General features: G+C 38.4%; 1 protein-coding gene and 1 pseudogene across 7 annotated transcripts in view; both read left to right on the forward strand.

Annotated features, from left to right (window-relative positions):
* The window catches only part of HDAC4 (histone deacetylase 4), a 124,595-nt gene extending 114,440 nt beyond the window's left edge, over positions 1-10,155 (forward strand). For 5 of the 7 annotated variants that reach the window (XM_035140321.3, XM_088675417.1, XM_088675426.1 and 2 more), the window contains 3 exons: positions 3,784-3,868; positions 5,463-5,607; positions 7,345-8,669. In XM_035140321.3, the coding sequence (XP_034996212.1) occupies positions 3,784-3,868; positions 5,463-5,607; positions 7,345-7,384 (270 nt within the window). In that variant the 3' untranslated portion in view covers positions 7,385-8,669. Of the gene's footprint in view, positions 1-3,783; positions 3,869-5,462; positions 5,608-7,344 lie in introns of all 7 variants that reach the window. The other 2 variants (XM_088675415.1, XM_088675421.1) reach the window with 1 other exon arrangement.
* A 500-nt stretch (positions 10,156-10,655) lies between these two features.
* LOC118085378 (uncharacterized) lies at positions 10,656-12,399 on the forward strand (annotated as a pseudogene).
* The last annotated feature ends 1,363 nt before the right edge of the window (positions 12,400-13,762 follow it).

The raw sequence follows: 13,762 nt of genomic DNA on the forward strand, positions 1-13,762 counted from the left end.
GAACTGAAAAAAGAATTTTCTCTTTGATCTGAATGTCTGACCCAGTTTGGCTGTGACCAAGTTGCAATTGAGAAATTGTGTGTATGCGCCTCAATTCCTCATAGAGCATGGTACAACTCTCACATTTGAATGATCATTTTTTCCTAGACATACTCTTTTCAGTCACCTCTCTAAATCTGAGAATAGTCATATGGGACAAATTTGTCCAAGATATATGCTATTTTCAGGGATATAAGAGAAATTCATCTACCACAAACAAAATACCATATATTTTTTAAAATATTTAAATGGCTTTATTTATATGTTAAATAAATAGACCACCTTAATATCATCCAAACATAGGCAAAGAGCAGGAATGATTATTATTTTCTTCTGTGACTCTTTGGATCATTGAAACCTATATTCTGAACTCATATACCTTCATCACATCTAGATGTTCATCTACTCTATTTGTGAAAGTTATTTCCCAATCTCACAACCCTGTCACATTCTAGCGTGACCAAGAAACAGAATCAAGGCTGGAGAAGCAGATATGAGCTAGCTTGATTGTGAGTGGCTGGAATTGCTACAAGCAGAAACCAGGTTTATTATTCACTTCACTCCTAGTTTGGTGGTGGTTGCCATTCACTCCTACAGAGAAAAATAGCACACTGTGCTAGAGGATATTGTTGCATCAAGAGCAAACTTGCCTTTTGTATCTAACACTAGGTGGCCCGACTCACTGGCAGAGATTCTTTAGGAATATTGTTATTGTTATTGTTATTAATTGTATTTATATATCGCCCTATACCCAGTGGTCTCAGGGCAGTTCACAGAACAAAATCAAAATATAAAACCACAAAATACATAATCAAAATATAAAAAACAATAACCCCCCACACCAAAAAGCACATTTTAAAAGGGCATAAGATCCTCACAACATTTAAAATAAGACAATTAACCTTTCAGTCATTGCACAAATACCCTGAGGTGTTTGTTTATCCTTGAGATCTCATGATGTTTTACTAGTAAAAAAGTATAAGAATACCTAACATTTATAGAGAATGTCATGTGTACAGTCTTCAGATAAACCAGAGCTTTCCAATCTGTGTGTTGTGCCACGTTAGTGTGTCAGCGGCAGTGTGTAGGTGTATTGCATGAATGCTCCCTGGGGTTGGAAAGGGGTCCGTTTAACCTCTGGTTTGCTAGTAAAACTGAGTGACTATGTCACGAAATGATGCATGTCTACAAAGTGCGTCACCAACATGAAAAGTTTGGAAAGCTCTGACACCAGTAATCCTTATAACAGACGCCTCTATAATCATTTTGTAAAGATTTGGGATAGGCCTGAGGGTGAGAGAATGGTGTCCTAATATTACCTAATTTTATGGCTAAAGTGTGGTTTTGAGATGAGGACTTCACATGCTTAATAGCCAAGCTACAACAAATGTTTTCAGTAGAAGTTTGTTAGCAAACAAATGGTAAAAAAATTCCTTCAGTAGCACCTTAAAGACCAACTAAGTTTTTATTTTTGTATGAGCTTTCGTGTGCATGCACACTTCTTCAGATACACTGGAAACGGAAGTGTCAGACCCTTATATATATACAGAGGGTGGTGGGGGTGGGTGGGAATGGGTGATGGGCTGATGGGAGTGGTAAACCTGTGGATGGCTGTTAACGGCTGCTGATGACTGCAATAGGTCCTGCGTGGAAAAAGCAAGGGCTTAGGCGCTAAAGAAAGCTTGATCATGCATAATGAGATAAGAATCCGATGTCTCTATTCATTCCAGGTGGCTCCATGGTTTTAAGCTTGGTAAACACAGGTTTATCACTCCCATCAGCCCACCACCCATTCCCACCCACCCCCACCACCCTCTGTATATATATAAGGGTCTGACACTTCCGTTTCCAGTGTATCTGAAGAAGTGTGCATGCACACGAAAGCTCATACCAAAATATAAACTTAGTTGGTCTTTAAGGTGCTACTGAAGGAATTTTTTTATTTTGCTTCGACTCAGACCAACACGGCTACCTACCTGTAACTCAAACAAATGGTTTTTTTTTTAACCAAGCCCAAGAAATTTATTGATGCCTCTATTGAGGAAGCATGTTTTCAAGAAATGTCTTTTGATGGTTCTCCTTTGTGGATGTGCATAACGTGTGTGTTGCTTATTTTGAGTGAATCCCACAAGCCAGTTGTCTGCTAAGGAGGCCAGTAGGAATAGACATAGAAGGATCAGTGACCTCAAGCAGCAGTTCAGTGATAGTGTGTGTACCTGTACAGTGGAACCTCGGTTTATGAACACCTCGGTTTATGAATTTTCGGTTTATGAACGCCGCGGACCCATCTGGAACGGATTAATTCACTTTCCATTACTTTTAATGGGAAAGTTCGCTTCAGTTTATGAACGTTTCAGTTTATGAACAGACTTCCAGAACCAATTACACCCATGTTTCAGTTTATGAACGCTTCAGTTTAAGTACTTCACGGACCCGTCTGTAATGGATTAATCCACTTTCCATTACTTTCAATGGAAAAGTTCGCTTCAGTTTATGAACGGTTACTCCGTGGACCGTCTGGAACGGATTAATCCACTTTCCATTACTTTCAATGGGAAAGTTCGCTTCAGTTTATGAACGCTTCAGTTTATGAACAGACTTCCGGAACCAATTGTGTTCATAAACCGAGGTACCACTGTACAATACAAATCTCCCCTAAGGACCGCATTATACCACAACAGGAGCAAGCCATCCATTGTGAGGGCAACACAAACTTCAGCAACTCTTTACTTCCTGTTGGGCCTTGAAGCACCTGATCCACATTTGGTATTCTCACAGCTGAGGCTACCATTCAAAATGCTAGTGCTGTTTTAGAGCTGTTCAGCTGTTTTTGTAATTAATGTAATAGACTTCACAATTGCAAAGTCTTCCCGGTGAGCTGCCAGGACAAGGGCAACAAATGCTATATATCTCGTGCCATCCTAATATTCCCATTCCCCCTTCAGGCTTATGAGCCACTCTGGGCCCTAATGGAGCCGCTCTCCTTCCTCACAGTTGGTTTTGTGTGGCCCTAGGTAGTAAACTAGGACTCAATACAGAATCTAGAAAGTGAAGGGTTTTTTGTTTCTGCTTTAAGGTAAGAATTTAGCTCAGAAGAGTCAATATTTGAATTTTAGAAGCCTTAAAATGTGCTGAAGAGTCAGAGTGTCAATACTTGAAGTTCTTAAATCCTTCACTTTGGGAAAGTTATTTGTCCCTAGAGTATGCCGTTTTCGAATATGGCCAGGTTCATTCATTGTTGTGATAGAAGACTGTCAAAATAAGGTCCCGATTGGAAACTGTCAAAGAATATTAATACATTGGAAGTGCCAAGTGAAAGGCTGCTTCACATTGCCAAATATAAATGAGAAGCCACCACTACTAGATTGCTGAAGGTGGCCACAGAACTGCATTTAAAAACCAACAGATAATTAGAAAATCTTTTCTTTCAGAGCTCTTTTCTCTAAGGGTTAGAGGCAACTGCATTTTTTGAGGGAATGGGAAAGAAGCAGCAATAGATTATAGTGAGGCAGCAAAGGGCAGGGCATTGCCACTCTCGAAAGTTGTGTCCTGCTTTCAGAAAGAAACTAGCGATGGAAGAGCTGTGTTTTATCCTTTTACAGAGCAGTGGTGAATAGTCAGTAGTGTTAACAGCCAGACAGTAAGCATAACTTGGTTATGTAGAAGTCTATAACAGCTGTTGAAATAATACTTATTTTTTTAAAAAATAAATTAATCTAAAGTGCACGTTTTTAATCATTTCAGCTTGATCCTATTCCTGAAAAGGTATTACAGCAGAGAGCAAATGCTAATGCAGTCCATTCCATTGAGAAGGTCATTGAAATACACAGTGAGTACCTGGGAGCAGTCATTGCTATTCCACAGTTAAACGGAGTTCCTGATTTCATCCGTTTTAAGTGAAGCTATGTAGTTCCGTTAGCTCAAATAATAACCACAACTTCAACTTGCATGCAGACTGCTTTACACTAAGAAAATCTATGGAGATGTAAAATAATTCTGAAAGAAATTATATTAAATGTTTCCTCATATAAAATCAGAAGGGTTGTTCTACAAGCACCCAAAGGCAAAGAGTAAACCATTAGAACTAACAAAATCAATTAAAAACATAATATACACAAGTAAGAATCAAAATGCACATGGTAATAGAAAAGCCCCAAAGTTTCAATACTAAAAAATGGGAATAGGAAAGGTAGCTGGAGAATGAAACTGTAATGAGGCAAATAAATGGATAGGGGTTCAGTATCTGATCTTGGAAAAAGGAAACATGGTGGAAAAATGAGGTGAAGATTGCAGATTATTTGGAATTTGTCTCATAAATAACTTCTTTTGGAATGGGCTAACTGGTTACTTGCCCATTTATGTTTCTAATGCATATGGGTGCATGGCTAAAGTGCATCTTGCGCATGCTGCCTCACGGCTATGTTGATTATAATTTTTGATAGATAGATTGTGAGCTTTTAATTGTATTTTGTATGGATGGATGTGTCTTGCATTGTAAATTGTGATCTGCAATAAGATCACTTGTGGGATATAAGTTGTATAAATAAATATTTTAAAACTTTCTTTTTTTAAGCCTATTGAATTTTTTGTCTTTGACCAACTTTCAACATGTGGGCAGGACAATCACCTGACATCATGATGTCAGATGGTGGGCAGGTGGGTTGTCTGGCCCACCTGTCAAAGTCCTCTTGCAGCACTTCCCAAGCACCTGGCAGCCAGCTTGTTGAGCGCCTGGGAACCACAGCACAAGAGACTTTGCCACCTCCATTGTTCAGCCAAACACCAAGCGCAGGGCTGACAAAGCTGCTTTCTGCAGGGACCAGCTGTGGGCTTGAGTTCTCCAAAGGGAAGCTGGTTGCACAGCCAATGCTACAGAGTTGAACTCACTTCCCAACTGGTGATTTCAGTCCTTTCTTTCTGCAAGGGAAGCTCAGTGGTGCAGCTGATCCAGCCATGTCTGTACCTGCCCCACAAACGCCTTGATGTCACATATCAGGTTGAATGTGGGACAGGTGGGTGAAGTCTGAGGAAAACAGTCTCACATCATGGGTGTAGCCAGAATTTTTGTTGAGGGGGCATAACCTCAGATTTGTATTGCTTTTTATTGATTTAGGGGGCAGCTACCCTCCCTGCCCCCCTTGGCTACACCCATGTTTCACAGGCCAAATCAGGACCCATGGCATGCCAAATTTGGCCTGCAGGCCAGAGGTTCCCTACCCTACTCTAGTCCCAACATCCCGTTGTTTCCCTGTGTAAGCCTCTTCGGATAGGACCTGTTAAACCTGTTCTTTGAAAAATGGTATGTACATTGATAGTGCTATGTCAGTAGTAGTGATAATAGTTGGGATTCTTCTGTAGCCTATACTAAAAGCAATGGGCAGTAATGGATTCCCTAATGGCATATCATTTTTTATTTCCTTTAGGCAAGTACTGGCACTCACTCCAGCGCTATTCCTCAACAGTCAGCTATTCTTTGATAGATGCACAGAAGTGTGAGAACGAAGAAGCAGAAACTGTAACAGCTATGGCATCATTATCCGTGGGAGTCAAGCCACCACATGACAAAAAGTGAGCTTCACTCCTTTCCATCTGCTTATATCTAAAACAGGGGTAAAAAGTGGGAAATTAGGCATCTGCAGGTGAAGCACGTTAGGCTTCAGCATAGTGTCCTGATTTGAAGAAAAACAAAAAAGCGTCGTGTTCAGCAAGGAGAAAAATAAAATTCAGTGCAATGATAAGACACTCACAATTTTAAAATACTTTGAAAAGACTTGTATGCTGGTAAGATGTATTAGCTTCAAGCTGCAGCAGGATTGAATTATGTTTAATACTAGAAGTGCATCAATTGATCATTGCCTGTCCAACTGCACATGTGCGCATCACCACAACCTGGAAGTGGTCAGAAAATGGGGCAGGATTATGTGTGCTCCCCGACATGCATCATGGGTCAGGAACACAACGGTTTTGAATAACTGAACAGTGGAACCAGTTGCTTAGCATAATATGAAATCTTCCTCTTTAGATTCTAAAGCTGCTCTCAGGTCTGTCATCAAGTGGGTCTAGAAAATTGCATTTATCCGGGAAGTCCTTTCTAATATTAAAGTACTTTTATTTTGCGGCCTTCAAAATTTGAAGAACCACCATGCATTTTTCAAGGCTGAGTGCTTTGTAGCTTAATAATGTTGAATGGAGGTGGAAACTAAACACCACCCTGGTTCTTTATTAAAGTTGGGAAGCCAGATTTATCTCCAGAAGTTCCCAACTGATTATTATGAATATAACAGAGTAATCCAAAGGGGATGGGGAGGGTTTGAAGGAAGGTGGATCTGCCCAATCCAAAGGTGTCCTAGACTAAGGGCAACATTTTCCTTTTCGTTTTGCTTAGGTTTTTTGGCTAACTGCGGGTTGGTTTTTTTAAAATTGTCCTTTTCATTAAGACTGTTGAGAAGGAAAATTGGTAAGCCAGGAAAGCTTTCCATCTGCTCCAGAATGCCTCCTTTTTGCCCTTTGTTGTTGAATGATTAGTGGCAGAGAAGGAGCAAGCAGTGGACATTTTCATGTCAAGAACTCGTGCTCTACTCATGAACATCCCCCTCTAGCTAAAGAGACCCAGCATGATGGCCTAAAGAAACCATAATGGCCTGCCAAATTTACATACAGCCTGAGTGGGCCGCAGCCCAGGGCCTCATAATCTAGGGGGCCTTGTCCTTTTTCCAGTTATTATTATTATTATTATTATTTATTTTAAAAGGGCAGATTTTACTAACTAGGCCCTGATGCTCAGTAACATTAAATGCATGATGTATGAGTCTATGGCTGCTTAACAGTTACACAGGTATGAAGTATTACAAGTGTTCAGATCATTGTCTATCGTTATAGTGTGAAAACACAAGTCTTTTATATCATTGTGCATCACAACAATATTTAAATTTGACTTCTAGTGAAAGTAATGAGTAAACAATATGAAAGTGATACAGATGTAACTGTGACTCCCCGATGAATGTTCTGTGTGAATTTCTTCATTCATTCCCTACTTTTGTCAACTTGTTAAAGGTTATAAATTCATAAACTACCTTTTTATCAGTGCTAAAATTTCAGTAAGAGGTTTTGTTTCTCATGATCAGATGTTATTAAGTTTGGGCCTCCCAAAGTCCTGCATAGGTCTTTAAGCTGAAGAACGTCAATCTGTAAACAAGATATCAAGTCGCAAGGAGTCTTGTGTGACACTTACTTGCTCTGTACCTCCATTTGCTCAGCTACACCCAATTCCTCCTTTTTGACTCCTCTCAATGAATTTGTTTCCAGGCCAGATGAGGAGCCCATGGAAGAGGACCCTCCCCTGTAGCAGGCATCTCTTAGGCTGGAGTTCTCCTGTTTGTTCGTCTTGTCTTGAAGCTCTGCCAAGAAGCTTTCTCTTGTTACTCCTGCATCCTGTCATGGTTTTCTTCCAGACTACAGAAAGGCAGCCATGCGTAAAAGAAAGCTAAATCTCTCTGTATCTGTACACAATATGCTTGTGGAAAAGAAACGGTGCAGGTGAAGAGCAGAAATATTAAAGACGTGTATGCACTGAGCATTCTTCCTCTTTTCCTAAATGGAAGTTTGAGAGGCAAGAAGCCAGTGAAGTATTTGGCAAAAGTTGCCAACTTTTTAAAAAATAAAGAAATAAAGAAATCAAAGATTAAACACAGATATGACAACTTTCATTTAAAACTGGTGCTTATTAAAGTTTGATTATCCTCCGTTCAGACCACTCAGACCATATTGTAGTTTTGTGTTTTATGTTTTATTTTTGTGGCTCTTGGCTACCTGTGATCCAGACACTCTCTGAAAAACCCAAACAATATGAGAAGTCTTTTTTTACCCCTTTAGATGAAGGGTGAAAAGAGAACTAAGCTTTTTTATACCTAATATACATGCAGACAGACTATACATTTGTGGCGAGGAAGAACGTAAACCAAGGAAGCAAGCCCAGAAAGGGGATCAGCTTTAGCGTCTCCCAAGCCATCTGAAGAGTTTGTGCCTTTTTAAAAAAAGATTGGATTGATTTTGGGCAGCTGGTTTTTTCTGACGTTTTGATGAACAATGCCTTAAAGAAAAGAACTCTGCAGTAATTCTTCTGGAAGGGAGGGCTGAGAACTGCAATCAGCAAGGAAGGCTCTAGGATTTATGCTGGCATGATTACTTAAAGCAAGTAATGGCCAGAGCGTCTCCCAAACAGTTGACAAGTTTGGATTTTGTTTTGTTTTGTTTTATTGCTCTTTAAAATAAAAATTAAGGTAGTTGCCAGTAATGTGGCAAATCCTGTTGGGTTTCTAAAATTCAACGATTAATTAAAAAATCCCAACATCTTCTCCTATACATTATGTATAACCATTTTAACTATCAATTTGGTTGTAAAAGCATGCGTCAGATACAACTGCAAATTTTAAAAAATTGGAATGCTTTTTATTAAAAGCAACTAGCATGATATACTGCTTAATATTTTAGGTATAATTATATAAATGTATATGTATAATGTATATTCCAAATGTATTCCAAGCTTAGAAACGCGACTCTTACAAATTATTGATAAAATATTTATAATGCATTTATACAAAATATATAAATAAATGCAGATTACAATGGTAGCCATTGGAAGTTCCCTTGCAAAAGATTTATTTGTGAATTGGAGTGTAAGGGTTTTTAGAAAAGGGATCTTGTTTGAAACTTGACCATTTTCAAACTGTAGTTTGGAATGCTTTCAGAATGCCAACATTTTAGCCGCTAGGCAACTACCCTAACATCACTATTTTAATTTAAGATTTTTAATTTTGATCTTCTTTTAACAAAATGAGTTTTCTAGTAAATATGTATTTGCTGTTGCTTTACTTTATATTGGTTTTTACAAAATCCTTAAAGCAGCCTTATTGCATGAATTTTCATTTTGTTTTCCATTTGACAGCTGTGTTTCTAAACAGTAACCATTTTCTTGACCTGTGTCACTTTTCCCTGCACACTGGAGTTTTATTTGTGTTTGGACTTTCGTACCATCAAGAGTTTTCATGGTCATGTGGGACAGTTGCAAATTGTTAGGCTTTGTTTTTAGAAAGCCCTTTTCACAAAAGGAAGGATTCCAAGGTCTTTTTTATATCAGGAAACTGATTGTATATTTTATCAGTTCTGCAGTCATAGTTGCTATGCTACATTTAAAAAAAATAAGGAGCTTTCTTAACCTTAAAAATATATTAATATTACAAAGAGTGATGTATCCTATATCCTCAGTATAGAGTGTGACAAGGATTATTAAAGGCATTAATAACTTTAGTGACCATGTTGAAGGTCTGCCGAACTCTCACGCAGTTAATGCTAGCACATACACACAGAACTTTTCTTAAACCACTCTGGTTGAGTTAGTCCTCTAAAAGACTATTTCACAGTGAATCGTAATATTAGTATCTTCTTCTTGGCTGGGAGACTGCTAATCTTGGTCACTATTTCCTATCCCCCCCCAGTTGCCTTTTGAGGTGAGGGGAGTTGACCCTCAGAATAAGTAACTAAACTTTTAGTGGTGAAATTAGATATCTGGAGGACACTGAATTCATGTGTTCTTTTTCAAGCAGTGTAGGATATTACATGCCCCCTCACCTGAATAACCAGTGGTATTTTCCTTTTTTGATATTTTTGTTATGATAACTGACAGGGTCGCTTTGTAGTAACTTATTTTCTGGTTCTGAAAAGTTTTGTTTTTCTTCATTCCATTAAAATCAGAATTGTGAAAATTTAATTATAAATCTGACTGAGTGCCGGATAGAGTTTGAGGTTTTTATTTAATGCTTGATATGCAATTTTTAAGACACACTACAATATTTGAGTTATTGCTAACCCAAATACATGCAAATTGATGAATACTTTTTGGCATTAGAACTGCCGAGAGCATACTCTAAGAGTAAAGTTTGACAGTAAAGATAAAATGTATATTTTATAGAATGACTACCTTGCTGCTGTGATCTTTAAAGATTTTTGCTGTGGAATCATCTGATTTCATATTTTGTTAGTTTAGCCCTTTATGACTGTTGATAAAAGTGATGCATCCACAATTACTTCAGTCAAAAATATACTTTGTTTTCAACACCAGTTTACATGTTTTCAAAATACTTACTGTATTTACGTGAGTCTAATGCGCCACCTCAATTTTCAAAACCTTGGAACCAAAAAAGTATTTGCTGGCGACTAAATGCAGCATCAAATCTAATACACGCCCTAATTTTTGCAATGCAATTTGGCCAAAAAAGGTGCACATTACATTTGAGTAAATACGGTACTTTTTCATTGCAAGAAATTGCTGATACACACAACTCAATGGTGTTGACATGTTGGCCTGGAGTATTTGGTAACTGCTTTCAATGTTGTTAACTTTAGGACTCTTACTTTGTTTCTTACAAACAAGTGTTGCTACATCATTGCCTTTCTAAAGTCACAAACAACTTTGTTATACATCAGTCTGTTCCATAACCCAAAATTCTGAGATCTGTTTAAAATTTCCGTTGCCTAACCTTGCTCCAGTAGCATATGGCAAACATGAGCATCATGGCCATTCGGAAGGTACCACTGTAGCCTTGTTTCCCCCACTTAACATGGACCTGCTTGTGAGCTCTTTGGATAAACTAAGAATCCAAGCGTATTTGGGCAACATACCTATGCTTCCCACATTTTTGTATACTATGAATATGAGGTACCTGAGTTCCACCAGCAAGATACTCGAGGTTTTTGCTAACTCAACTTCCAAGGTATTGGGTGGCTTATTGCAACTCTTCTCTTGTAGCAATTTAGAAACAAAGGAACATCTTGAAGCTGTATTACCCAGAAGCAAGATCCAGGTTGCTGTAGTACAAAGTACTAATATTTGGGGTTTATTTTACTTTCAGTACACAAACATTCCTTTTTATTAGTCATGTACTCATTCCATTCTTCCTTTTGTAAACTTTTGGGCCCACATTTTATGGGCATTGATATATATATATAAATATATATATATATATATACACACACATAAATATATATATATGAATATATTTTTTTAAGTTTCCTACACCTTGAGGTTGCATGGTCTGTAAGGTTGGCATGTCTTTATATTGTATACAGATTTTGCACGCCCCACGTGGCAGCTTTGGAAAGAGAAATCCCCTCGAATGGCATTAGCAACAGATAAACTGTTGGGGTGTTTTCTGTCATGCAAATTAAAGTGAGGAGCATGAAGTGGGGGGTGAGTTTGTCTTACTGAACTTATTAAGGACCTGTGCTTTTTATTGTAAAATTTTAAAAAATACAAAGACTACTTAAACATTTGTCATTTTAAGAGAAAAAAATATCTAGCACTTGTGACAAACCAATAATAGAGTTTATTGTATTTATGTGGAAATAATGTTCTAGGGGAAAACTGTACAAAACACACAAGTAACTGCCTGTGTCGTTTTTTCTTTAAGGGGGGAGGAGTTTTTTGTTTTTCATTTAGGCAGGAAAAGGATAAGGCAGGCACAAACAGATGCCAACTTCTTTTTATATTAATGCTCGGATAAAAATGTCAAGAACTTTTAAGAGTTAACTCTTCAGCACAGCTGTGTTAACGTTTTTATTTTGAAAGATGTCTCATTAGATTTCACTTTGAAGCAGTGATGTGCAAACACTGTGGTTTCAAACAAACTTTGTATCAGCAGGAAATGAAGTTTCTTCATAGTGATAGTTGAGCTTCACCGTGTATTTGATATTGATGAAAAATCTTATTGATAGAAAGAAAAAAGGAAAAAAACAAAGAATCTAACACTTCTGGTGCTCTACATTGGAGATGCTATGTATATGGGATGGAAATCTATTCACCCAAGAGCTTATTACAAATATGTAGTACCAAAAGTTGTAACTCTTATTATATTCTGCTTTATACCTATACATGCTCAGTATGTTGTCACCATTGGTAGCAGCTACCAGTTTATTCTGTAATTTAGACACAGTTTCACTCTTAACTGTAGGAACCCTTTAAGTGATGGTAGCATATTCTTTGTACTTCAATTTTCTTACCACCTTTTTCCTTTCCTTGGTGAGGTTGAAGGTTTTCGGTTATTTTTCCTAGCTCTATATCTCTCTCTCTCATTCCTGTTTTTGTTGTTTTGTTTCACTTGTTTTTTACTGGCCAATGGTGTCTTTCTCTGACAATACCAACTTCACTTTCAACTTTAATAGAAGTCCAGTATTTTGTACCACATTATGACAACTTGTTATTCTTGTGGTGTAAATAAAAAGATAAAGTGAATTATAGTACCATCTCTGTTGCAGTTGCTGGGCTTCATATCTGTTGTCTTCCGTTCTTTGACTCGTTCTCGATAGCGCTGCCGTCTCCTGACTATGACTTGGAGATGTTGCCTTCAGAGCTCTGGAGCAGAAAAGCTTCTGCAGATATGTCTCTCTAAAGAAGTAAGCGTATCTCAGGGCTTTGGGCTAGTGAGGGGAAGACATCTTTCTGGATTGCACTGTTTCAAACAGCAAGTTGGGGCTCACATGACTGAATACACCTACAAACCTACCACCACCACCACCACCCAAAAACACGTGGAAAACTAGATGTTGCAGATAAGTGTTTTCTTTTAGTCTTCTAGTTTTCTTTGTAGAGGGTATGTATTTGTTTGGTTTTTGTATGGAATAGCACTCCATCACCTAAGGTCTGAAGGGGTGCAGCCCAGACGCAAGTAGTGATGACTAGACTTCTGTCATAATGTTGAAACACTGGAAGTCGCTATTATTCATCTTCATTAGCATTTTCCAAACTATCCCCCGGGCTTAACAAAATGGGCTGTAGCATTTCAGTCCAAATGTATGCAAAATCAGATTATTATTAGAGAGGTGGATAAACCACACATTACATTCTAAGCACAATGTATAAAATGTGCTAATCAGGCCAAAATCAAGAGAATTGTACCACTGAATCTGCACACGTAGAGCAACTTTTCACTTTTGCCCTCATAGCAGTCCCCCCTCTAACCTGGCATAGAAAACCCGTGGCCCTTGCAATGTTGCTGAACACTCATCAACCCCAGAGAAGCATGGCCCAGTGGTCAGGGATGGGGATGGAAGTTGCAAATGGGAGGGCCAGAGTTTAGCCGCCCCTGATATAAATCTAGTCTCATTTAAACTACCATTCCAAATTCATACTCCTTTTGGGTATAGAATGGCAAGTTTAAGGATTGAAGACTAGCCAAGCCTCCACTGTTTAGGCTGGAAGTGGGAAGGGTGGCAGCAACATTGCATCTCTAGATTTCATGAGGCCTTAATCCATATTATCCGGGGTGACCTTGACATGCAGCCACAGGCCCCTTGCTTTTGCGTTGTCCATTAGCTTTCAAATCCCTTGCCTCCTAAAACTCACACATTACAGAGAAGCTAGGAAAATGTAAGTGTAACGAAATGACTTGCTCATAATACCCCTTTTCTACTGTATCATTTACTGTAATGTGATTTATGACTTCCAAGCGTCACCTAGAGCTCACAAACCTCGGAGCAGTTGAGCTGCAAAAGCTTGCCCCTTTCCCAAATTGCAGCAGAAATGGAAGAGCAGATAGTCCAGCTGCTTCAGCTTCTCTGCAGCAACTGTCTCTTAGGTCTTGCTGATTTTCCAGTGTTTCACTATTAAAAACACTTTTTGCTACAAATATACCAGCATCCTTTTCTGCAAACACAAGTGGGAGCAACATTC

This window comes from Zootoca vivipara, chromosome 1 (assembly GCF_965207765.1).
Source record: "Zootoca vivipara chromosome 1, rZooViv2.hap1.1, whole genome shotgun sequence".
NCBI lineage: Eukaryota > Metazoa > Chordata > Lepidosauria > Squamata > Lacertidae > Zootoca > Zootoca vivipara.